The 25,454-nt window shown below is 39.9% G+C and overlaps 3 protein-coding genes, 1 long non-coding RNA gene and 1 pseudogene across 6 annotated transcripts in view; 4 read left to right on the plus strand and 1 right to left on the minus strand.

The window, feature by feature from the left end:
* dnaaf11 (dynein axonemal assembly factor 11) overlaps positions 1 to 331 on the minus strand; it is a 39,293-nt gene extending 38,962 nt beyond the window's left edge. For both annotated transcript variants that reach the window (XM_061043608.1, XM_061043607.1), the window contains exon 1: positions 248 to 331. In XM_061043608.1, the coding sequence (XP_060899591.1) occupies positions 248 to 257 (10 nt within the window). In that variant the 5' untranslated portion in view covers positions 258 to 331. The remainder of the gene's footprint in view (positions 1 to 247) is intronic.
* LOC132978438 (uncharacterized) overlaps positions 1 to 25,019 on the plus strand; it is a 79,633-nt gene extending 54,614 nt beyond the window's left edge. The window contains exon 2 of the long non-coding RNA XR_009673914.1: positions 21,281 to 25,019. This is a non-coding gene — a long non-coding RNA (uncharacterized LOC132978438). The remainder of the gene's footprint in view (positions 1 to 21,280) is intronic.
* LOC132978416 (tripartite motif-containing protein 16-like) lies at positions 1,402 to 4,354 on the plus strand. Its single transcript, XM_061043625.1, has one exon. It carries the CDS (start codon positions 1,542 to 1,544, stop codon positions 3,213 to 3,215), a length of 1,674 nt encoding a protein of 557 aa, XP_060899608.1. The 5' UTR covers positions 1,402 to 1,541; the 3' UTR covers positions 3,216 to 4,354.
* On the plus strand, positions 6,051 to 8,401 carry LOC132978397 (tripartite motif-containing protein 16-like; annotated as a pseudogene).
* Positions 8,578 to 25,019, plus strand: tmem71 (transmembrane protein 71). Of its 2 annotated transcripts, XM_061043643.1 has the most exons (11): positions 8,578 to 8,803; positions 12,378 to 12,461; positions 13,834 to 13,895; positions 15,028 to 15,073; positions 15,566 to 15,775; positions 16,153 to 16,424; positions 17,375 to 17,569; positions 18,149 to 18,215; positions 18,612 to 18,673; positions 18,979 to 19,028; positions 19,110 to 25,019. In XM_061043643.1, the coding sequence occupies exons 3-11, from the start codon at positions 13,865 to 13,867 to the stop codon at positions 19,131 to 19,133; spliced, it is 957 nt and encodes a 318-aa protein (XP_060899626.1). In that variant the 5' UTR covers positions 8,578 to 8,803; positions 12,378 to 12,461; positions 13,834 to 13,864; the 3' UTR covers positions 19,134 to 25,019. The 2 variants fall into 2 exon arrangements, with proteins under 2 accessions (XP_060899626.1, XP_060899628.1); XM_061043645.1 differs by lacking the exons at positions 8,578 to 8,803; positions 12,378 to 12,461 and having other exon boundaries at positions 13,780 to 13,895.
* Positions 25,020 to 25,454: the final 435 nt, after the last annotated feature.

The raw sequence follows: 25,454 nt of genomic DNA on the forward strand, positions 1-25,454 counted from the left end.
AACTACAGACGCATTCGGCTGAGAGTCACCAGTTAACACGGTCACTCTTTACACCGTAACACCAGGATGGGAAAGAACTTAATGCTACTCGTCGATTGTGGGTTTTAACTTCTGAAACTACACAGCTGTCACTCTGAACACAAAGTTAACCGGACACTTTGAACCACAGTGTTTACTGGAGGCTGTAAACATGCAGTTAAATGTTGTAGGTCAAGTTATTTGTTAGCGGTTAGCGTTTTTAACTTACTGTAAACCATCGTCCTCTGTGTTGTCAGCCGTTGCCGTAGAAACCACACTGGTGATGCGTTCGAGCGCAGCCGGGAAATCTCAATTTCTTCTGCACCTACAGATGTGATACGGAAGCCGTGGAAGCTCATTTCCACGAGTAAAAAGGGGAAAAACTTACATGAAAATTAATTAATTAGGCTGTGACTTGTGATCTTACAATTTAAACATTTAATCTCATATCAATGACTTACTTTCTCCTAGATTTTCACTTCTTATCTCAATAATTTGACTTTTTTAACGTAATTAAGACTTATTTTCTCCTAATTTTCACTTTCAACAATAATTACAATAAACTATCTCATAATTATGAAATTAAATCTCCTAATTCTACATTTTTATCTCAAAATTTCCACTTTATATCATATAAAATTGACTAATTATCTCATAATTCCCCCTCAACTCATATATGATTTACTAGCTTATTATTGTAACTTTATATCTCATAATTCCGATTTCCTGTCTCATAATGTTGGTTATTTATCCCACAATTTGGACTTTTATTTCATACTTACGACTCGCTATCTCATTACAACGATATTCTTTCTCATAATTTCGCCTTTTTGAGTCTTGTAAGTTTGAATATTTCACAATAATTGTCAAAATGGTGTCTCATAGCAGGACAATAGAGAGAAAATCAATCCTGATGATGGTAATAATAAAAGATGTATCATCAGGGAGAAGAATTAAAGGACCCTTAAGAAATACTGGTTCAAAACACATCTTGGAAAGTAACACATTACTTCTCCCATAGGCGGTACAATGTACATATTGCAAGTCCCATCACATTACACTGTTTTATTGCTTTTGTAAGATGACTTGAGGTGGATCATGTTTCAAAAACCTCCGTTCAATATGTGACAAAAATGTCTTTCATGATTTAATGACAGTTAAAGGTTACTATCAGTAACAGGAATCCAAGAGGCAGAGAAATATGGAGCCATGGACAGAAGAGAGGAGTATGGAGCTACTTTTAACCTGGGCTTCTTTGTCAATGAGGAAACAAAGTTGAATTCATCAGCGCTGCTCCTCTTCCTGGAATGAATCTTACTTCGATCGCCCCTCCCTCTTCTTCTTCCCGCTCGAAAAAACACTCTTGTACTTCCTGGTTCCCTCCCCTTTCTCAACAGTTTGGAGATGGTTGTAACCAATCAGAGCTGCACATTCTCTGCACAGATGCATGTTGTGTAGATCAGAGGGGAACTAGTCTCAGTTTTGAGGAAGTGAAACTCAAGCAGTCGTTACTGAGAGGAGAAATGGCGCAGCGAGGAAACCAACTGGACCAGGAGAAATTCTGCTGTTCCATCTGTCTGGATCTACTGAAGGAGCCGGTGACTACTTCCTGTGGACACAGCTACTGCAAGAAGTGTATTAAGAGACACTGGGATACAGAGGATAAGAAGAGAGTCTACAGCAGCTGCCCTCAGTGCAGACAGGTCTTCATACCAAGGCCTGTGCTGAGGAAAAACACCATGTTAGCAGATTTAGTGGAGGAGCTGAAGAAGACTGGACTCCAAGCTGCTCCTGCTGATCACTGCTATGCTGGACCTCAAGATGTGGCCTGTGATGTCTGCACCGGGAGAAAACTGAAAGCCTGTAAGTCCTGTCTGCAGTGTCTGGCTTCTTACTGTGAGAAACACCTTCAGCCTCATTTTGAAGCTCCTCCATTAAAGAAACACAAGCTGGTGGAGCCCTCCAAGAAGCTCCAGGAGAACATCTGCTCTCGTCATGATGAGGTAATGAAGATATTTTGCCGTTCTGATCAGCAGTCTATCTGTAATCTCTGTTTAATGGATGAACACAAAGGTCATGACACAGTCTCAGTTGCAGCAGAAAGGAGCGAGAAGCAGAGAGAGCTCGAGGTGAGTCGACAAAACATCCAGCAGAGAATCAAGTACAGAGAGAAAGATGTGAAGCTGCTTCAACATCAGGTGGAGGATATCAATGGCTCCGCTGATAAAACTGTGTGGCACAGTGAGAAGATCATCACTGAGCTGATCCGTCTCATGGAGAAAAGACGCTCTGATGTGAAGCAGCAGGTCAGATCCCAGCAGCAAACTGAAGTGAGTCGAGTCAGAGAGCTTCAGGAGAAGCTGGAGCAGGAGATCACTGAGCTGAAGAGGAAAGACGCTAAGATGAAGAAGCTGTCACAGACACAGGACCACAACCAGTTTCTACACGACTACCCCTCACTGTCATCACTCAGTAAATCTACACACTCATCCAGCATCAAGATCCGTCCTCTGAGGTTCTTTGAGGACGTGACAGCGGCTGTGTCAGAAGTCAGAGATAAACTACAGGACGTCCTGAGAGAGAAATGGACAAACATCTCACAGACAGTGACTGAAGTGGATGTTTTACTGCCAAAACCAGAGCCCAAGACCAGAGCTGAGTTCTTAAAGTATTCATGTGACATCACACTGGATCAAAACACAGCACATACACGGCTGTTATTATCTGATGGGAACAGAGAAGTAACAGCAATGAGAGAACATCAGTCTTATTCTCGTCCCCCAGACAGATTCACTGATTATAAACAGGTCCTGAGTAAAGAGAGTCTGATGGGTCGTTGTTACTGGGAGGTGGAATGGAGAGGAGGAGTTCATGTAGCAGTCGCATACAAGAATATCAGCAGAGCAGGCAGCTTAAATAAATGTTTGTTTGGATACAATGACAAATCTTGGGCGTTAGATTGTTCCAACAACAGTTATAACTTTATGAACAACAATGTCAAGACTCGTGTCTCACGTCCTCGGTCCTCCAGAGTAGGAGTGTACCTGGATCACAGAGCAGGTATTCTGTGCTTCTACAGCATCTCTAAAACCATGACTCTCCTCCACAGAGTCCAGACCACATTCACTCAGCCTCTACATGCTGGACTCAGGGTTTATGGTTTTGGATCCACTGCTGAGTTGTGTAAACTGAAATAGACAGAAGCCATTTCAGGGACAGAGGCTTCAAATCTGTGTTTAAACTCTTAAACTTATTTAGTCTTCATGTTTGTAGCTGAGAGCTCATTGTTGTCTCTCACTGCATGCAGATCACCTGTAAACCAAACATTAGGGGTGATACTTTGAAGTCTAAATATCTGTTGTGTTGTTTTGATTTTTTTTTTTTTTTTAAAGATGGCGCTCCTTCCTGTGTCTGTTTAGCTGTGGAGGCTATCTCTGCTCATGATGACGTTTGTTCACCTGAACACTGTTTTTCTTTTTTTTTAATGAATCCCTTGTTGTAATTTCTTTGTAGTTGAAATTAAACTTTGTGTATTTCAGGGTAAAATAGTTTAAACAATCCAAACTACTACTTCTTCTCTTCTTTATGAGATATGTTGTTGCTGCACTTTGTGTAAAAGAAACCTATGATCAGATTGACTGTGATAAGTTAGTCAGACAGAATGATTAAAAAATAAAAGCAAACAAAAAACAAAGACAAATCAAAAGAATTTGTACATTTCAAACCATGTTTCAAAATAAGGCGAGTAACAAATATCAAAGTGAGATGAGACCATTATTGTTTGAGATATTTCTACTCGCTAGTGAAAATGTAATACTTTAACTGATACATGTACATTTTGAATGCAAGCATTGAAACACAACTTATTAAATTACTAAATATGAACGTCATTTTTGTAATCTGTAAATAGGAATAATGTAAATAGTCCTTCCACATTCCTCAAATCAATTAACAAAAAAAATGGTGAACATATGAACCTAAATGATTTAATGCTGACAATATTATCATGCTGACAATATTCTCATTATGAATGGGGGGAGGGGCAAAGAAGAGAATTGAAATTGATGTTGCCTACCTGTCCCACAATATACAGAAATGGAACAAGAAACAAATATTGATACCTTTAAATGTAAACTGAAAAATATATCTATTCAGTCTAGCTATTGTGAATGGTTTTGTAATTTTCATCATTATTGGTGTGAATTAGTCTATTTTTAAATGAATTCATCTTTGTACCATGTTTAGCCACAATGTTTTTGTTTTTGTTTTTCAATAACTTTAAAACACGTTGAATTGTATAAAAGTGTGTTATATGAATAAAGCTTGATTGATTGATTGATTGAAGAACATCGTCCTTGTAAGTTAGGCAAACAGGAACATGGTCTCCCTTAGGCAGATTCATAAAAAAAAAATTTAAAAAAGGAAATTCAAGGTAAAGTGGCTCATTAAGAGAGGGATGGCAGCAGAGAGTTTATCAAGATAGAGGGAAAGTACATTTTAGGAAAAAGCCTGTTTGTAAGCTAAATGTCCTCATAAACCAACTGTCCCCACAAACCACCTGTATCTGTTCTTAAAGAGAGCCGAAGAGAAGAAGGGCTCATGATGGGGGGAGGGGCAAAGAAGAGAATCTTCTGTTATGTACAGAGGCATTATGTCACTGAGCTGCTGCCGCCAAGGAGCATGGGATGGCAACATAGATTCTGTGTGTAAATATTACAAGATCTGGGGCTTTTTAAAAAACATTTTGACATGACATGTTACTAAAGGTCACATATTCTCCTCCTTTTCAACAAGTCCAAAGTCTCAGAGCTCCCTAAAACATGTCTGAGAAGTTTCTTGTTCTAAATCCACTCTGATCATGTATTTGATCATGCCTATAAACCCCTGTATTTAAGCCCTGCTCAGAACAGGCTGTTTCTGTGTCTGTACCTTTAAATATGTAAATGAGCTGTGTCTGACCATGCCCCCTCCCTGGAAGGGCTTGGGTGGCTCGGGCTTCCTCGCTCCATGTCCTATTGTTTAAGGGGAGAAGGCAGACTCAGAGGACAGAACAAACACCTAGCTGTGGGAGTGTCACCCACCTGGGGGAGGGGTTACTGCCCTTTGTGATGTCATGAAGGGAAAATCTCCAAACAGCCTGTTTGAGCAAACATTTTCTGAAAAGTGGAGCAGGCAACAAACGGAGAGGATGGACTTTTCTCATCATTGGGGGGTTTGTTGACGAAATAGGCACACATATTAGTGTTTGAAAAACATGGTGAAGTGTATTTTGCACAATATGTGACCGTTAACCTTAATCTACATGGGTAAAACTTTTCATGCAACATAGATTTAAATGCCTCTGTAAATAGGCAGGAATTTATAATATATTGTAAATATATATATTTAAAACAAATGCTCTTTTGGGGTGGACCACTGACAACGTATTATGTATCAAGGAGGTAAACACTTGACCAACCTTTTCAATAATTTGTGAATAGTTTGCATGTGTCCCTGCATGTGTTTTATTTGGCACCAAGGGGCTTAATGCTACAGGGTCAATTTTTGTTAAGATAGACATATTGTAGGAGGCAACACAAATTGTTCCAGCAGGTGTCACCTTTGCGTTTAGGTGATACTCTTTATAGCAATTGGAAAAAAGACAAGCTACAGGTTTCTTATGAGATTCTTAAGGAAAACTGGTGTAGATATCAGAAAGCTGTCAAAGCTCAAACAACTAAACACTTTTCTTATGTTATTGTGAATAAGTCTCATAAACACTGTGTTCTTTTTAGTTCTATTGACAGTATTCTTTATATCCCCCAATCCTCCTGTCTTGAAGCTTACTCTGAAACCTGTGAATCTTTCATACACTTTTTGGTAGACAAGATTGCTACTATATGGGCACATATCTCCCCTTCCTTTGACCCATCTATTATTGTCACCTGCTCTGCTGTTTTTACACAGTTTGAACCAGCGCTACTCCTCTTCCTGCTCTCAAACACAGCCAGCTGCACTCTGTCTCTGGTACTTCCTGATTCCCTCCCCATTAGATCTACAGTTTCAGGATGGGTGTAATCAACCAGAGCTGCACATTCTCTGCACAGCCGCATGTTGTGTAGATCAGAGGTGAAACTAGTCTCAGCTATGAGGAAGTGAAACTCAAGCATTCGTTGTTACTGAGAGGAGAAATGGCTCAGCGAGGAAACCAACTGAACCAGGAGAAATTCTGCTGTTCCATCTGTCTGGAACTCCTGAAAGATCCGGTGACTACTACCTGTGGACACACCTACTGCATGAAGTGTATTAAAAGCCACTGGGATACACAGGATGAGAAGAGAGTCTACAGCTGCCCTCAGTGCAGACAGGACTTCATACCGAGGCCTGTAGTGAGGAAAAACACAATGTTAGCAGATTTAGTGGAGGAGCTGAAAAAGACTGGACTCCAAGCTGCTCCTGCTGATCACTGCTATGCTGGACCTCAAGATGTGGCCTGTGATGTCTGCACCGGGAGAAAACTGAAAGCCTGTAAGTCCTGTCTGCAGTGTCTGGCTTCTTACTGTGAGAAACACCTCCAGCCTCATTTTGAAGTACCTCCATTAAAGAAACACAAACTGATGGAGCCCTCCAAGAAGCTCCAGGAGAACATCTGCTCTCGTCATGATGAGGTGATGAAGATGTTCTGTCGCACTGATCAGCAGTCTATCTGTTATCTCTGTTTAATGGACCAACATAAAGGTCTCAGCTGCAGCAGAAAGGAGCGAGAGGCAGAGAGAGCTGGAGGTGAGTCAACAAAACATCCAGCAGAGAATCCAGGACAGAGAGAAAGATGTGAAGCTGCTTCAACAGGAGGTGGAGGCTATCAATGGCTCCGCTGATAAAACAGTGGGGAACAGTGAGAAGATCATCACTGAGCTGATCCGTCTCATGGAGAAAAGACGCTCTGATGTGAGGCAGCAGGTCAGATCCCAGCAGCAAACTGAAGTGAGTCGAGTCAGAGAGCTTCAGGAGAAGCTGGAGCAGGAGATCACTGAGCTGAAGAGGAGAGACGCTCACACACAGAAGACCACAACCGGTTTCTACACGACTACCCCTCACTGTCACCACTCAGTGAATCTACACACTCATCCAGCATCAAGATCCGTGTCAGAAATCAAAGATAAACTACAGGACGCCCTGAGAGAGAACTGGAGAAACATCTCACAGACAGTGACTGAAGTGGATGTTTTATTGTCACAACCAGAGCCCAAGACCAGAGCTGAGTTCTTAAAATATTCATGTGACATCACACTGGATCCAAATACAACATACACACCGCTGTTATTATCTGATGGGAACAGAAAAGTAACATATATGAGAGAACATCAGTTTTATTCTAGTCATCCAGACAGATTCACTAATTGTTGGCAGGTCCTGAGTAAAGAGAGTCTGATTGGACGTTGTTACTGGGAGGTGGAGTGGAGAGGAGTAGTTTCTGTAGCAGTCACATACAAGAATATCAGCAGAGCAGGGAGCTCAGATGAATGTTTGTTTGGACTCAATGACAAATCTTGGGCGTTAGATTGTTACAACAACAGTTATGACTTTTGTTACAACAAAGTCGGCACTGATGTCTCAGGTCCTCAGTCCTCCAGAGTAGGAGTGTACCTGGATCACAGAGCAGGTATTCTGTGCTTCTACAGCATCTCTGAAACCATGACTCTCCTCCACAGAGTCCAGACCACATTCACTCAGCCTCTACATGCTGGACTCGGGTTTTATAAATTAGTTTTTTCTTCTTCTAAAGGCACTGCTGAGTTGTGTAAACTGAAATAGACAGAAGTCATTTCAGGGACAGAGGCTTCAAGTCTGTGTTTAAACTCTTAAACTTATTTAGTCTTATTGTTTGTAGCTGAGAGCTCATCGTTGTCCCTCACTGCACACAGATCACCTGTCACATTAGGGGTGGTACTTCGACGTCTAAATATCTGTTGTCGTGTTTTGAGGTTGTTTTTTTTTTTTTTTAAGTTAGAGCTCCTTCCTGCGTCTGTTTAAGCCGTGGAGGTTATCTCTGCTCATGATGAAGTTTGTTCACCTGACCTGACATGAAGATTTAAATGTCTGTGTGTTTGTTTGATAGTTGAATATAATCAGATCAAAGAGGAAGAAGGAGAAATATTTTCATGTTTTACAGGATGAGAGAAGAGATCTTATTGTGGTGAAAATACTGAATATTATTGTTCTGCCTTATTTGTTCTCTAATTAAAGAAAAATGAAGAAAATGATACAGAGAAAGAACCATTTGGTGTTTTAAATGGATGTTTAATCTAACATTTGATTTGATATTTCAGTGTACATGATTTTTTTTAAAAGCACAAAAAAGATCTTCCAAACTTTATTCAGTCATTTATTTGAATGAGAGAGCTCAAGTTGTGTTTATTTGACATTAAAAATACTTATATTGATATCAAATAATTATAACTTCACATAATATAACTACTTCAACGTCGTTTTAAAACTACTCTTGGAAATAACACTACGCACGCTTTTACTTTGAAAAGCAATGAGCGGAAATAGCGTGTTTAGCGTTTTACTTTGACAGCCGCTGGTGTTTCCGGTGTGTGGGTGGGGCTCCTGTGACAGCTGCAGACTGTCTGAGTGTGTTTTTTTTTTATCTTCCTGAAGGAAGAACAGCGAGGTTTTTAAAAAACTAAAGTCAGGAGGAAAACTGACGAGATGAAAAGTTTGATGGCTTCACGGTTTTAAATTCACTTCCGGCTGAAAAACACAAACAAACCCTGAGGAGGTTAAACAATCCGACGATCCGGTGAGTTCAGTTCTGTCCGTTATTCTTTCTTTGTCTGGATTTATCACAAAAAAATCAGCTTGGATCGACATTTAAATATAAAAACGAGCACTTTGTTGTTGCTGTTTTTTTTTTTTTTTAGCATTTTAGACATTTTTTTAACCATCGCAAAACATTCTGATTTCCTGTTATTGGTGCAGAAAATGTAAAATAACTTCGCTTTTTAAGAATGCATGTTCATTAAATCCCCCATACGCTAAATAAAAGAATCCCTTAGCTAGTGTACCAAAATAAAAACCATAATTTAACACTGTGACACATGCAGGACGGTACGAGGAAAACATGCCAGACTCACTTTATTGTGAAAAACATTTTCTTTAAAACTAATTTTAAGGCTTAACTTTAAAACAAGGTGTGATATTAAGAATGTGGTACTGACATCAACATAGGGTAACCCTACTTTGATGGATTTAATGAATACCGATGATAATATAAAAAATATATAGAAGTTAAAGATGAAAATATTATGTTATATTTGACATTTTTTCTTCGTGTGTCTGCAGTTAACGAAGAGAATTGTTTCTTCTAGCCCACAGCAATGTAATATAGAAATACAGATGTAGGCCTGTTTATTTAATAACTGTGTAATACTGTCACTTCATGGAAAATTAAAGGAGCAACAATCTTTAACTTTAAATACTAATAAAGCTGTTAAAGTAGATTTAATGGCAGTTAAACAACACTACAAGTAATCCTGTGTGTGTGTGTGTGTGTGTGTGTGTGTGCACGCTGCTGATGGTGATGGGGAAATGGTTTGATCCATCTCTGTGTTTCCTGCTACGCATTTTCCTCCAGCATCAGCAGCTCCAGCAGAGACAGGGCTGCTGCTGCTGCTGCTGCAAGGCATGCTGGGAGAAAAAAAAAACAGGGTTGGAAGAGTCCATATGAGACATAAAAATGGGGGGGGGGGGTTAATTGAATGAATGGACCCCCACTCATATTGAAGAGAGATGGAGACACTGGAGTTATAGACATTTAAAAAACAACAACAAACAAAAGGGAAGCAGGAGGAGGAGGAGTTTCATTCTTTATATTTTGTGGTCGATACATTTCAATTATTTGATTGTTTTTTTTTACATCATCATAAACCATATTGGTTTTTCCTTTCTCACCATGTAATTCAAATATCTGACGACCATGCATGCAGAGATTCAAACCTGTACATGAGATCTGGGAACGGCCATTTTCAGTGATTTCAACATCCGAGTAGCTTTGAAGCTGATGGAAGGCTTCTTCAGTTCTCAACTAATCGCTGGATTAAGCATCACAGTATTTTTAACTTAAGAAGAAAGAGTCACAGGTCACAGAGTTATTTTCAGAGGATATACTTGATTTCTATTACATTTAAGTGTGAAAAAAATCACATATTAAGCCTTTAAGGTGTAATTATGACAGCGCTTTTGTGGAGTTGCACCCTGAGAAAGGGCTATAGTCATATTTACACTTCATGACATGATACAATGCAATAGTGCCGCCCACATTGAGCGTCCTCCATAGAAGAATACAGAAATAAAGACATCACAAACAAACATCACAAAAATCACCCTAACAACCAAAGACACAAACAACAGAAAAGGATACGAAAAGCTTTGAAACGTTCCTCCTCCTGTTTCCTGTTCTGAAACAAGAGTCTCTCTGTCTGGAGGCTCGACTAGAAGACGTGATCTTGAATTCTCAGCACATTTCCTCCTCTCTGTGTTTGCTCTATAAACGAACACAAAGCTCTGAGTTCTTTGCCCGTTTGTCATTTTCAGACAAACACACTGAAGAGGAACTTGTGTCTGCAGGCATGTTATCCGTAAATATAGATGTTTATTTTTACACTCCGGACACAGAGGCACAAAAAGTGGCAAAATAGTTGTGCTCCTTGTTTAAAGAATAGGAGATCTTTAAGGAGAGATGTTGAATGTTTTAAATCCCAGTTTCCATCTTTTAAAGGAAGAATGTGTGATTTTTTGATCCAGTACATGTCGCCCTTGAGCACCAGCATGCAACCAAAACAAACTGCTGTTAGGCCACGCCTCCTCCATACTGAAGCCTCCGCTCTCCTCCAGAGACACACCTCCAACCTCATTCCCCATCGCTGTCACACAGGAAGTTTAGCGCAAGCGGTGGGCAAAATTGGTCTCTGTCTCGAGCTGCAATCACCTGTGTCTTATTGTGTTAGCGTGCTAATGTTAGCGCTCTTTAGTTAGCTCGTAGCTTCACATTAGCTGTGTCCTGCATTGTTTTGTTAGCATGCTAATGCTAGCGCTCTTTAGTTAGCTCGTAGCTTCACATTAGCTGTGTCCTGCATTGTTGTGTTAGCATGCTAATGTTAGCGCTCTTTAGTTAGCTCGTAGCTTCACATTAGCTGTGTCCTGCATTGTTGTGTTAGCATGCTAATGTTAGCGCTCTTTAGTTAGCTCGTAGCTTCACATTGTTGTGTTAGCATGCTAATGTTAGCGCTCTTTAGTTAGCTCGTAGCTTCACATTGTTGTGTTAGCATGCTAATGTTAGCGCTCTTTAGTTAGCTCGTAGCTTCACATTAGCTGTGTCCTGCATTGTTGTGTTAGCATGCTAATGTTAGCGCTCTTTAGTTAGCTCGGAGCTTCACATTGTTGTGTTAGCATGCTAATGTTAGCGCTCTTTAGTTAGCTCGTAGCTTCACATTGTTGTGTTAGCATGCTAATGTTAGCGCTCTTTAGTTAGCTCGTAGCTTCACATTTCATGTAAACTGACACAGAATGAGCGTGATCTAAAAACTCTTACTAACATCCAAATAATCAGTGAGTATGTTCTTCTTCTCTCTAGTTCTTGACTAAAACAGCTTTTATACAAAAGGGGAGGAGCCGGCCGTCCCGTCCATGTAAACACGGCTCTGACAACAACACAGCCAGCGGGACTCGAGCTTCTCCCTCATTGTAGACAGTCATGACTCAGAGACACATTTACACAGGACAGACTTTATGATTTATTTATGAGGAACATGTCGCACATTCTTCCTGTGAGTGTGTCTGTGGTGTGATATTCTGACGTGCTCACATCAGCTCGCCCTGACAATACAGGGAAAATAAAAAAAAGGGTGCTGGTCAGACATTTTGGTTCACACCTCGAAAAGTTTTCAGAACGTTTTCAGGAGTTTTGGGCATTTGTGAAAGCACCGACATGTCACATGCACAAGCTGTAACTCTCTTTTCCAGTGATGTGATTGGTCAACGTAAGAGCAGTTTTCATTTAATTCCATGAGGTAGGCCCCCGCAGCGACTGCTGGTCGCCGTGGCGATCTCTCCAGGCTAAAAGTGAAGCAGTGTCATGATGCAAACAGGAGTCGGACACAAAGATAGCTGCTAATCTGTGCTCTGTGCTCCTGATGTCTCACCGTCCTCATGAAGTCACAGGGAACAACATGTGAGCTCACCGCTGCAGGAACTCAAAGCCTTCAGCCGCTGTCTGAGTTCCTGCTGGCGCACACGGAGTTAACAGGAAACATGAGCTCAGAGTCACAGCCCTTTTGTTTTTCTTCTCTTCTTCTGTTTTTTTTTTTTTTTCTCAGGCTGCTGAGGATGTGAGAAAACCACAACACGAAAACACTTCACCCACCGCTGAAGACGACGTCTGAGCAGGAAAAAGTTTAACTGTGAGTTTTTTAAAAACTTAAATACTCCCGCTAATTATTCTGCCCTCTGATCCGCGTGGAGTAGAGCGATGTAAAGCCCGGAGAGTCTTAATGCAGTTAATCCAGGGAGGGCTCTGATCAGATCTGCAGGGATTACCAGAAGTGTCTGAGGTTTGTTAAGTTAACGGAGAGCCGATCAGCAGGGAGGAAGAAGTCTCTGCTTTTCCCTCCTGTACTTAACAGTCAGTGTGTTTGCATCAAAGTTACGAGTTGAATCCTTCTCATGTGTTTTCTGTTAAACTAATATCCAACCTCTGAGTAACCAGAATATCAGAGAAGTTACTCTTTATTTGCTGAGTATCGGTTTGTTGCCTTGAAGACAGAGGTCGGCTGATAGGCAGACTATTTGGTATTCCCTAATCTGTTGCCTCGCATCATTTTACTGATGGAGTCAGGGGGCCATCGGGGGTCGCATGTTTTTGCCTGCTGTTAGGTTTTCCCTTTTGGATACAAAAAAAAAGTATCAATTGTGAGTTTGTGAGAAGTGTAATATTTATGTTTCTTTATTAAATTGTCCATATTTGTTAGAGGTGGGAACAAAAATTGATTTATGTAAAAGTCGAGATTCTTCTCTTCTAAGATTTAAAATCGATTCAAAATTTTCAAAAATTGATTTAAAAAAAAAAAAATGTTTGGGTTAATCAGGTTCTCCCTGCTAGGTGCTAATGCTAGCTCTTGAACTCAGTAGAATGCCAAATGGAGCAGAATCGTGACCCCAAGAATCGAATCGTGAGACACCTAAAGATTCCCAGCCCGGGTATTTGTATCAAGGTTTATTAAGATTCTGCTTTTATTTGGATAGGACAGTGGATACAGTAGGAAATCGGCGGGAGAGAGAGAATGGGGTATGAAATGCGGGCCGCCCATTTGGAGGTCGATAGCCTCCGTACATAGGGCTCAACATAACCGCTAGGCCATCTTCTTCACCCCTTTGTATTGATTTTTTTATTGTATTTCCAGGTTTACGTTCCTAATGCGAAACAAAAACAGTCAAACTCAAACAATGGATGCCACAGAAACCTCCAGGCCTCTAGAGGGCGCTTTTTAAGTAGACCTTATTTTTAGGAGATGTTTATTTACTTTGTTTGGGCTGCCGAGAGCATGAGATGTAAGGTTTGTGAACACTCTTTTGGAGACAGTCTGGAGTGATTTAATGTAAACGTTCTTCTCATGGTGGCTCGCCAGATAACACACAAAAGTCCGACTCACAGGAAGGAAGTCGGGGAGAACGCAGAGACAGGTGCTCACTCTGCTGCTATTGGTCTTCTGACCGAGGAAAAAAAAGTGGGTGTGTTTCTCACTGCTGGTGTCGTGTTTCTGATGTGTTTCACAGATCGACAGAAGACCCTCGGCTGCAGACAAACATGTCTCTGTTCTTCTCCGGAGCCGTTACAAGTACGTCAGCAGCACGGACATCACAAACACATCTTTTATCAGCACGTTTATCAGCCTGTCTGATGCTAACGGATGCTATCGGATGCTTCTTGTTGGTTTGCTCTTTTTCTGGTGCCTGTGAGATGGGAAAAAATCATCTCAAGTATGGAATTATGTCACAACAAAGGCTTTAAATCTGAGAAAAACGTCCTCAAAAAGTCTTCAAATCTATATATCTTAAATATTAAGATAGAATTTGAACCGCACGCTGCAAACACTTTAGGATTGGATTGAATGATTATTCTAGAAAAGAAGGTCTCTAATATGTACAAAAACAAAAAACTGTGGGCCCTCTCTGTTCATCATTACCGAACATGTGTTAAAGATGGCAGGCAGCAGGGGCGAGTCCGGAGGGCATGGCCAGGGGTGGCATGGGCCCCCCCTTAAAATATGATTGGCCACCCCAAAAAATCTTAAACTGTGATTGGCTATGCAAATTTTTTGTTGTTGTAGTTTTCTTGACATATCGATGAAGCAAATTTATTTTTGTTTGCACCTAAAATTGGAAATAAAAACTTTGCACATCTATTTCATAAGACGGGTGCATGGGAAAATGATGCACTCTGTCTAACTTGAAATGAACACTGCAAGTTAGTTTGCATGTACATTTGTAAGTCCTTTAAATTGGGACTTTTAGCATAAATCTTCTTTCTGTGTCATTAAAGAATTAAGCTAATGTTGCCATTATCTTGTGTTATAAAGTAGATATTATTGGTGAAGTTTGAAAGAGGTAAACAATTCATATTTTCTTGTGTGTGTTTGTGCGCACGTCACACTTCAGGCTACCCCTGCACAAGTCAGTGTTCCAGTTGGGCCTGTCCAAATAGTCTGGACACGCCCCTGCCAATGAGCTACCGTCACATACCTACAGAGTATTTATCAGCGTTACATCACCTCCTCTCAGCAGAGTAAATTTACTCAAGTGGTTTCCCAGGCTGACCTGAGGAATGCTCTCCGCTCTTCAAGCTGATACGAGTCAAGTCGTCTTTATTTTGAAACAAAAGTCACCGAGCTACTCCAGAGGACACACACATTGTTTCTTAACTGAGTGTAAATATATCGTAAATGATCTTTTCTGATATCTTGTGTTCAGGTTCACCCATAAAGCGAAGGCTTCGCTCCAATCAGTCCTGTCAGAGGTAAAAAACTTCAACTTCTTTCTCTTTGTTTCTGCTTTTGCTGATTTACAGTAACACAATTATGAATCATTCTTTCCAATGAAGAAAGATGAAATGCTTTTGTTTGGCTGTGAGCAGGGGCGTGTCCAGAGGGGATGGCCAGGGCCCCCCTTGAGCATCTTATTGGCCACCCCAAAATCCTACAATCATGATTACTTATTTGCCTTGTCAGAGCAAGAAATGTTAAAATCCAATATTCAAGATGTGTTATTTACAGGTCAGCTTAGAACATTTCCTTGTTGGTACTTTAAACAAGTCTCAGATCTTTTTTACTTGTAATTATGGTTTTGTGTAATTTTGTATTTGTGTGAGGGACTACAGATTGAAATTAGCCTAAACTCGTATTGTTGAATTTTGACCTGACACCCCCCCTGTAGTATCTTCACAGCTGAGGTGACTGGCTTCATACTCGTCTACCACACACTGACCGGTTGAAATCTGTGTCTCCCTCAGCCTCGACACGTCCCTCCTCTCTCCTGACTCCTCGTATGTCTTTAACTCGTCCATGGAGGGCGGGGATCCGTGCTCCTGCCGCCGCTCGCCACGCCTCCTCACCAATGGATACTACAGCGTCACGGAGGACAGCTTCTCCTGGGACGACCAGGGCAACGTGTCTCTGTCTCCCTGCAAGAGCAACGTGTCCTACAAGGAGAACCTGGTCAGGTCAGTGCAGGTTTTAGAATATAAACTTTATATGTAAGGTAGACCGGAGTCTAAAGGGATTTTGTGGACTTAAATTCTCAGGCCTGTTTATGGCTGCTGGTTGAAACAATCTACTGCAGCAATGCACAATGCACATCTTTTTTGTATAATTTAGTCGGCCACAGACTTAGGGCCAGGGTTGTAAAATACAACAATCGTCTAAGGCACTTCTGAATTGTTTCTTAATTTGAGATCGAGAGGCTACATCTCCTTTTTACGTACAGTTAATGAGTTGAACACTGAAAAGGCGGCAGAAATGTATTGACATAGCAAAGTTAGCATAATTATCAGGAGGAGATGAGACGTCAGGATCTTATTTTGTTGATTTTTCGTCACAGGGTTTTCCGTCGTAGGCGGCGGCCTCGCAACTCACTGGTTCGCCTGCTGAGCGACGTGACGGAGAGCTGCCAGTCCTGGCTGGACGAGAAGGTCTTCAGAGGCGTGTTCGGGACAGGACACAACCAAAATCAGAGCTGGGACCAAGAATTTGACAAGGACCAGGACCTGGACTGGGCCAGGAGCAGTAAGGAAGGCCCGGCCCCGCTGGACGAGTCGTCGTGGTCCAGATTAAACAGCACGGAGCTGGATGACAGCCGCAGCTTCACTTACGGTCCGTTTCAGTTCAGATGAGATGTTTCCAGATCTACCTCCACTCAAATCTCTATTTATAGATTCAGTTGTTTTTAAGCTGTTTTTAGTATATTTCATGTCCGAGTAGTATTGACCAATCACGTATCAGCAGGCTTTGGTGTATGCAGGAATAACAGTCAATATGGAGAGCAAAACCAAACATAATCAAACATAATGACATCCTGGCTCCCATCACAGATATCAGAGCAGCTAAAAACATGTTGTAGTTTAAACATTTACAATTCAGTAAACAATCTATTTGAAGCTGTGACGCGAAAGCCAATCAGTGCCTAGATTTCCCGACTTCTTTGAATGCATCACAAAGATCGATCCGTCCCCATTCAACAAACATTTTTAAAGTTTGTTTTTCAGGTTCATACTGCTGAAGTGATCTGGAGTGAAGCCTCTGTGTAACTTACTATTTACAGATAAACTGAGACTCACCACAAAACTGAGACTCACCACAAAACAGAGACTCACCACAAAACTGGTACTGTCACAGAAAATACCAAGAAGTTGGTCATGGCATCTATGAGGCATATATGGTCTTCAGATGATAGCCCATAGATTACAGATTTAAGAATAATAAGCTTCTTTTGTCTTTTTTTAACAGGGAAGTAAGTACTGCAAATAATTATTCCACAGGGCTATGGTACTTCACAATCAATATAAGTGGCTCAAGAATAGAGCCTTGTGGTACTCCTTAACTAGTTGAATTAGTTTTAAATAGAGAAGACCAAAAGTTATGATTAAATGTAACAACTTTTAATTGACTGCTATGTGACTAAAACTAATTTCATCCACAGGATAGCTCTCAGAAAATGAATATGAAACAGCAGCCTAAATAGGGCTTACTGTTATTGTTACAGTCCTCTTAGAGCAAAGCCCGAGTTATACTAAAGCGTTTGGATTTTTTCCTTTCTTTTACAGACCATACTGAGATCCCGCCCCCTCCTGACAAAGAATCCCCGCCCCAAAAGCTCCTCATCCAGGAGGAGATTTGTTCAGAGATCTGTCAATCAAAGGAGCGGTTCACTCAGTCACTAGGCGGCCTCTCTGAAGTCCCGCCTCCCTCTGCCTTCTACACCAACAGCTGCTGCTGTCAGGCCTCACCTGAGCACACAGGTGAGCAAAATAGCAGAATTTGGACATAAAACAGGTGGGTTGTATAAACATTCAGCCCGTACAGTTAAAGAGAGAAATGAGCTCTCGAGACCAAAACTGTTTTTGTACCGACCTGTAAACTGAAACTGCAGCTGTAAAGTTAGACATTTTAACATGGGGCTCTATGGGGACTGACTCACTGCAGGAGACAGACTCCAGTGGAAACTGGAGGAACTGCAGTTTCATTCATTCACCACATATAAAAAAATGTTTTTTTATTGGCTGAGAAATTAGTTATCTGATTGGTGTCATCAGGCTTCATTGATAAGAACATTTGAGTATCATATAATGGTGAACATTTTGTTAGTTTTATCATATTACATTTTTAACATGGGGCTCAATGGGGGCTGACTCACTGCAGAAGACAGACTCTAGTGGACACTAGAGGAAATGCAGGTTTGCAAAGATTTTTCTGCTACAGAATTCAGAGAGAGAACCTGATGCCCAAAGTTGGGGTTGTCTATCACAATGGAAGTAACTTGTATTTAATTAATTTTATGGTTGTTTTGTCTGTTTTTTTTATGTGTATTTGTGTTTCAGGTTTGACGATGAAAGCCCTTCTCCTGTTCGTCTTCACCATCTTCATCTTCACTGCTTTATACTCTGGGTAAGATTTTTTTTTTACCCTAAAGTAATATCCTTAAAATAAAATAGCCTAATTGATAAAGAAAGTTCTAGTGACTGATTTCTCCCAAAAAGTTATTGATTATTGGATTTTCCTATTCACTTCAATACAATACAATCCGAAACAACGACATGCTGTCAAGCTGACATTCAAAATCAGATGTATGACTGAAAAATCAGGTCCAAATCGGCCTGAAATCATAGTATCAGCCTGCCTTTAATCATCTTTCTAATGGTCTTGGACTTGGATCTTGGTTTTGAAACTGGGATCTTTTGTTTGGATTTTAGTTCGTCACCACAGCAGGAACTCTATTTCCATGTGTAGGAGTTTGATTCAACACTAAACTGTGCTTTATGTTTCTGCCTTTCTTCTCTTCAGGTGTTTCCTTTGGAGCCTGACGGTTGCATCCACCGTGTTCATGATGATCACAACATTTATGGGTAAGGTTCACATGAATCAGGCTGAAACATTATTGTCGGTTGAAAGGGAGGTTTTTTTGTTTTAAACCAAAGATCTTCATTCATCACAACAAACAGAATTTGCTCAGTGTTTTCAGGAGGGGGGAAATTGACACTATTATCTTATAGGGTGTAACCCGCCAAGTTTCCCTTTTGATACCCAGCTTCTTCAGTTTCTTGATCCATCTTGTTCATTGATGCAGCAAAGAAAGGTGTTGAGTTTGGTCTGTATCTGTGAGTCCTTTCACTTAGTTTTTTAACTTTTGTGATGATCCGATTTCTTCCAGTTCTGACAAAGTCGGGCCCGATGGGCGAGTGGCGGAGGGCGAAGACGGAGGTGAGAACCATATCAGAGTAGTCGCGCTTCATTGTATAGACTTTAGTCATAAGAGTTTCTAATGAATGTTTTTGTTTTCAGGATATCACATCAAGAAACGAGTAAAGAGAAGGGTCAGACGTCGGGGGGACGGCTTTTCAAAGTTTGTGATGTGAGACTGTAGGAGAAACAGAAAACGTCCGACGGGACGGAGTAGAAATGTTTCATACTTCAATAACTGTTTGCATGTGAGTCGCAGCTAAAGAACCAAGTTACACTGAGCTCCGGAAGACTTTTTACAGCAACGCACGTTTCTGAATGCCAATCTTTATCTGATCATGTTTGAAAGGGCTGAAGTTCTTTAGTAGTTTTAACATAAAATGAAACTTTCAAATCAAAACAGCGGGAAGGTTCATCAGACTTCAGGACTAAAAGCTCACAGAGACTCTCAGATCTTAAAGTCACATTTCTCCTCACAGCTGCTCACTGTGAAGCGAGCGGTCATTGGGAAACGTTTCAGGTTTTCGGGCAAAAAAAATGTGCTTGAGGACAAAAATTAGACTTTCGGAGTGACATCGAGCCGATGTAAGTTCATGTTCTCTCCGTGTTTAATGCCTGAAACACATAATTTTTTATGTCCGTCATGTGTGGACTTTCCCGGTGTGTAAACGAGACGGTGCATTTCTGTTCAAGCTGAGTTCAAGGAGCTCATTCACACGGGGACACAAGTTACTGTAGTTTAGCAACTTTTAACAAATAGAGAAACATTTTTATCACGTATAAAACCACCTGAATGTACCTGATGTATTTTAAAAATATTGTAAGTGAGGCTCCGTGTCCACCTGGCGTTTTTTCCGGGCAGACGTCCGTTTCTATGACAACAGTCTGTTGACAACGGTTGCTATATAAACGACACTGCTCCGTTACTTTTTACTGCATGTTTTATATTTGAGGTCGTTGAGGGTCATTGAGATCGCGAGGAGAATGTGGGTACAAGACAAACATCCCCGTAAAACTTCATTTGGAAAAGAAAAGTGGCGTCAACAGCGCCTTTCTGAAAGGTTGAAAGATTTTCAACTTGAGTGCTCAAAGTGGCAGCATGAAAAAGACGATTGCTCGGAAAAAAGGACGCTTGTCGCTGTGCTTTTTCTCTAGGTTCCCGCCTGCTGCTGCAAACGCTCTCTACTCATTGAAAACAATTGAAAAAAGACGCTGGCGCTCAGAAAAAAAACGCCAGGTGGACACTGGGCCTGAGGGTTGTCAAGACACCAGAACTTGAAACTTTGATACGATACTGATTAAGTCAAACGATGTCGATACCATGGCAACAAAAATAGAAATCCTAAGCTGCAGATGCTGGGTGTGTTCCTCGTTTTCAAACTCCTCAAAACGTTGCCAATGTATTCATGCAATTTACACAGAGTGCAGCAGTTCGCTTGTTTCCTCTCGTACGCAGCTGTTTTCTAAAAAACATTACGAGAAACTATCCATTAAAATAACAGAGATCGTATCGTTTTAAATGACGTGGTATTGCTGAAAGTGTTTGGACAACCTAACAAAGTGAATCTCTTATTGTTGAAATGTGAGCTTGGCTGATTTTTGGGCTGCAAAAAAAGTGACCAAACCTGCGACTTCACTCGTCTGGAGAACAAATTCAGGTCAGAGCAAAACAAAAACAAAAGCCTCATGTGAATTTCAAACAAGAGCTGTGTTTTTTTATTTTTAAGAAATACAAATGCACAAAAACTATGATTAAGTTTATTTTTAATCCACCTGCAATTGTTACCTCGGGATATCAGTGCCATGTTTTTACCTGGGGAAACTACGGAAGGTAAATTAAAGAGTTTTACTCCGAGTACAATCGAAAAGGATGCATTCAAAGAAAACTAGGACATGTCATGTCAATCAAGCTACATTAGAGCTGTACGAGCACAGGATTTAATGGATCAAACTTTATTGAAAAAACACAAAAATGATGCAACGTCCTTTAAAGGAAATTTATTCTGCCTATTTAAAGTCTTCATATGCGATTTTTCACACTTAAATGTAGAAATCAAGTATCTCCTCTGAAAATAACTCTGTGAGTCATGACTGTCTACAATGGGTGTAACACCCGAGTCCCACTGTCTGTGATGTTTTCCGAGCTTTACGAGTCCTATCTTCAGTTTGCTAAACGCCGTACTTATCAGCGGTTTTTTTTGTCGCTGCACTCACAACGCTCTCAGTTGAAAGTAGCAACAATGAGCGCTGCTGAGAAACGCTCTGAAAAGGAGGTCTTGAGCTCTCTGTGGACACAGGTTACCTGATCGACAGGTGGAGGGGCGGAGCCACATGTTGTAATGATTAGTTTAAATAATCTGAACTCATTCTGACAAAGTCGTTAATCCGATAAAAACCTGATAAAGTTTGAGCCTCACATCTTAGTATATTTTTAAACGTCAAATAAAACCATCAGCAGCTCAAAAATCCTCGGAGGAAATATTCATGTACGAACAGCTGATTGTTTAATTTAGGAACTTAAAAATTATGTGAATCCAGGTATTACTTTTCCTCGTGCAGCTTTAACTGTAGCGGGTAAATTAAGAGCATGAATCTCCTGTAGTTTAATGTGAAATGATCGTGTTGTAGTGAAACTCTTCAGTGTTTAAGTGCCTTTGTATCAACCAGCAGTGCAGGAATAATCCAGGGACGCGTTTGATTCAAAGCTAACGTGCTGCTGAAACAGGAAACGGCTCCAGTGTTTTATGACGTTAATATAAATCATATAAAACTGTTAAATCAGACCGGATGGAGTTACATATTTTTTAATTTGATCATAGATCTGCAAGAAGAAAAACTACAATGCAGTATGAGGGGATAAGAGAATAAAAGCATAACAATAGGCATGTATTAGTTGGTATTTTATTTTGAAGGATAATTTCAGAAGAGCAGCCACCTGCTCGTGCGAGATTAACAAACTGAATACTTAAATTTCCCCCGTTTACGACGTAACTCTAAATATCACGGCGTTTTCAAAGAAGATTATGACTGAATTATCGTGATATTGCGACTTTATTCACAAAATATTACGACTTTTTTCTCTTAATACTATATTGACCTGATATCAAACTTTTCTTTATTTTATGATCTATGTCAAAATCATGACTTTGTTCTTTTACGACTGTATTCCCCTAATATCCGACTTTATTTTACCTATATTGACGATCTTTTTTCATCATAAAATAATGACTGTTCTGTTTTTTAAATTTAATTAATTTAATTGTTTTTTTTATTTTACGACTTTGACTTTGTCCCCTTATGACTTTATATATATATATATTAATATATATATATATTAATATAATTCCCAAAATATTACGATACAAATTTCTCTCAACATTATTCTTGAAGTATTAACCCTTTGTTTGCGTTGTATTGCAATGTAATCTTCAAGCATTACAATTTTATTACTACAAATTATTCTTGAAATATTTAAATTTTATTCTCAAAATATTTAAGACTTTATTCTCTTAATGTTATGACTCCATTCTCTGAATCTTTTTGTTCTTATATGTAGAGCTCGACCGATAATTCAGCCGGCCGATATTAACATATCCGGTGACTATCGGAGTCTTCTAATTTTATCTCAGATATGCTCCGATATTACTCGATTTATTCACCAGTCAAAAAGCATTTCATTTGAGTTTTATTGTGTTACACTAGCAGTTCTCTTTCACCAGCAGAGGGCGCTATATGGATTACAACAAGCATCATCACTGTCCAGAGTGTCGAGCGGTGATGCACTAAATGCTCAGTTACTTTCCAGCTGAGTGACCATCTCGTCTTCATTTTAAATATTTTCCACAAGTGTTTGATGACTGTGGGATCAACACAATCAAGGTGTAAATCTATATATTTATCTCTACAGATGAAACATAGATTTAAAAAAAGATATCGGCCGATATATCGGAATCAGATTCTTTTCTCCCTGATATCGGTATCGGCCCCAAAAAAGTAATATCGGTTGGGCCCTACTTACATCATACTCTGTCATAGAAAACAGATCCAATGACTTCATATGGGATCTTCTTGAGGGATCAGGAATCTTCGATATGAGTTAAAATCAAGCAAAAACTAATTGTTAAAAAGTTTCAGGAATAATAAAAAACAGTCGTTTGTACTGATCAATCCGTCGGTCCTTTAAGAGGAAAGATAAATAAATGTTTTTACCAGGAAATTAAGAGAAGCTGGGGCTTATGTTAGATAATAAATAAGTACTGTACGACTTAATGAGGGTTTGAGTTTATAAAGTTTTATAAATTCAATCATGTTTGGGGCTCAAACTTCGCCAAGAAAACCTTCTGGAGGAAGAGTTGAGTTGGCTCCGTTTTCACAGGTAGCTCAAATCAACTTTTTCTCCGAGACATTTAAATGTGTGTTATTGTGGACTTTAACTGGCCGAGTGTTTAAAGGTCAAAGGTCAAAGGTCACAGTGTGTGTACACGAGGAGTTTCTGAATCGTCTGGTGTGTTTTTTAGTCCCTTAGTGGCAAATATGTAGAAACGAGACAATTCAGGAAATGTTACAGCGACAATGCTACGTCGATGAATTCTATATTCCTAATATTTAATAGAACAATGCACGACTTGTAACCTTGAATTTAAAGCTGCATTTATAAATATAATAAATGAAAAGGAGGTGCGAGAAGCCGTTTAGCCTTTTTTAGCTCCTAGTTTCTGTTTTTTTAGGCAGAAAATAGGAGCCAAGTGATTATCTCAGGAGTCTGTGACCAAAAACAGAGCTGAATATTTTGAATTATATACAAGACACGGACGCAAACGCCCCTCCGATGGGATGTTCCAGGTAGCAAGTGTAAATGCAAAAACTGCTCCTCTGCCCCCTGGTGGCGTGGAGCTTTTTTTTTAAGCGGCTTTAAATGATCAAAGTTAAAAGACTTTTATTAGGTGGAATTATATTGATTTAACCGCAATAGTTTCTCCGAGGGAAACACGTTTAATATGAACCTTTAGATAAGCTCTTCTTGTGTGTTTGAGATGTCATAAAAAGTTGTACAAGTTGTTGTACATTGTTGGATTTTGACTGCACAGGTTTTCTTAAGGTGGAAATGTGATACTCTTCATGTGACAGCACTTATTACATCTCTTATTTTTTATTTTATTACACTGTACTGTATTAAAGTCGTTTAAAGGAAGAATGTGCGACATGTTACACATAAATGTTGTTGTCAGAGTCGTGTTTACATGGACGGGACGGCCGGCTCCTCCCCTTGTGTATAAAAGCTGTTTTAGTCAAGAACTAGAGAGAAGAAGAACATACTCACTGATTATTTGGATGTTAGTAAGAGTTTTTAGATCACGCTCATTCTGTGTTAGTTTACATGCAATGTGAAGCTACGAGCTAACTAAAGAGCGCTAACATTAGCATGCTAACACAACAATGTGAAGCTACGAGCTAACTAAAGAGCGCTCACCGTTTACGTGAAACTCCTTCGAGTGAATGTGAGTGGAGGGGGCTTGGAGGTGTGTCTCTGGAGGAGAGCGGAGGCTTCAGTATGGAGGAGGCGTGGCCTAACAGCAGTTTGTTTTGGTTTCATGCTGAAGCTCAAGGGCGACATCTACTGGATCAAAAAGTCACACATTCTTCCTTCAAAAATGTATTTGCTCTGAAAACTGTAAAAACAAAATTACAACCTTAAACGAAGCGCAAACTTTATTTTCTTAGATGAATTATGAAAGATGATCGCTGACCCCAGATGAACAAATTAACTCTTCACAACTCTAGTAGTTTAGACCACTACATTGAGATCAATCAGATGCCCAAAAATTATTTAGTAAATGAGATTATGCATATTTGCCAATTCCGGCATTTTAAGGCTGCTGCGTTTATGGTTGAAGTTTTTTACAGTGTTTTGCAAAATGTCAGATATTTCGCAGATTCTGTGAAGATGTTTTTGCTCTATTGGAAGTTTAATCTAATGTGTGAACATCCATTAAACTCTCTTCAAAAGACAAACTGTGTTTATTTTCTCTGCTTCCAAGTTTCTCTAGAATAAATCAAAATCACAAAACAGATGCTGCTGACGGAAGACGAAACAAACTCTGGTTTAAGCTCAAGGAATGACGAAAGACATCAAATTACACATCAAAAGATTATGATTAAATCCTGTAGAAACCGACCTAAAGATAATAATGCACGTGAATCCAACAAAACAAGAATAAAGGAAGGTGTAAGGTTCATTTTCAACTCACAATTCAGTTTTCTTTGTAGCAGTTCAGGCTTGGTTTGAGGGGAAGAGGAACTTTGGGTTTAATTGTCTTAAAAACAATCAGCCACCTAGAGTATTTAAGAATAATTAGTTCTGTAGATTATCCATGTGATCACAATTTTAACTTACAATCTTCACAACAATGTTTTGACACATGATCCCTTTGTACGTTTTCTTTTTCA

Source organism: Labrus mixtus, chromosome 8 (genome assembly GCF_963584025.1).
Source record: "Labrus mixtus chromosome 8, fLabMix1.1, whole genome shotgun sequence".
Lineage (NCBI taxonomy): Eukaryota > Metazoa > Chordata > Actinopteri > Labriformes > Labridae > Labrus > Labrus mixtus.

Bases quoted from the DNA above. Each gene is read 5' to 3' on its own strand.
- LOC132978416 (XM_061043625.1), top strand. From the start codon at position 1,542: ATGGCGCAGCGAGGAAACCAACTGGACCAGGAGAAATTCTGCTGTTCC.
- tmem71 (XM_061043643.1), top strand. From the start codon at position 13,865: ATGTCTCTGTTCTTCTCCGGAGCCGTTACAA. The intron at 13,896-15,027 runs GTACGTCAGCAG...TCTTGTGTTCAG, and splicing joins CTTCTCCGGAGCCGTTACAA to GTTCACCCATAAAGCGAAGG. The intron at 18,674-18,978 runs GTAAGGTTCACA...GATTTCTTCCAG, and splicing joins GATGATCACAACATTTATGG to TTCTGACAAAGTCGGGCCCG.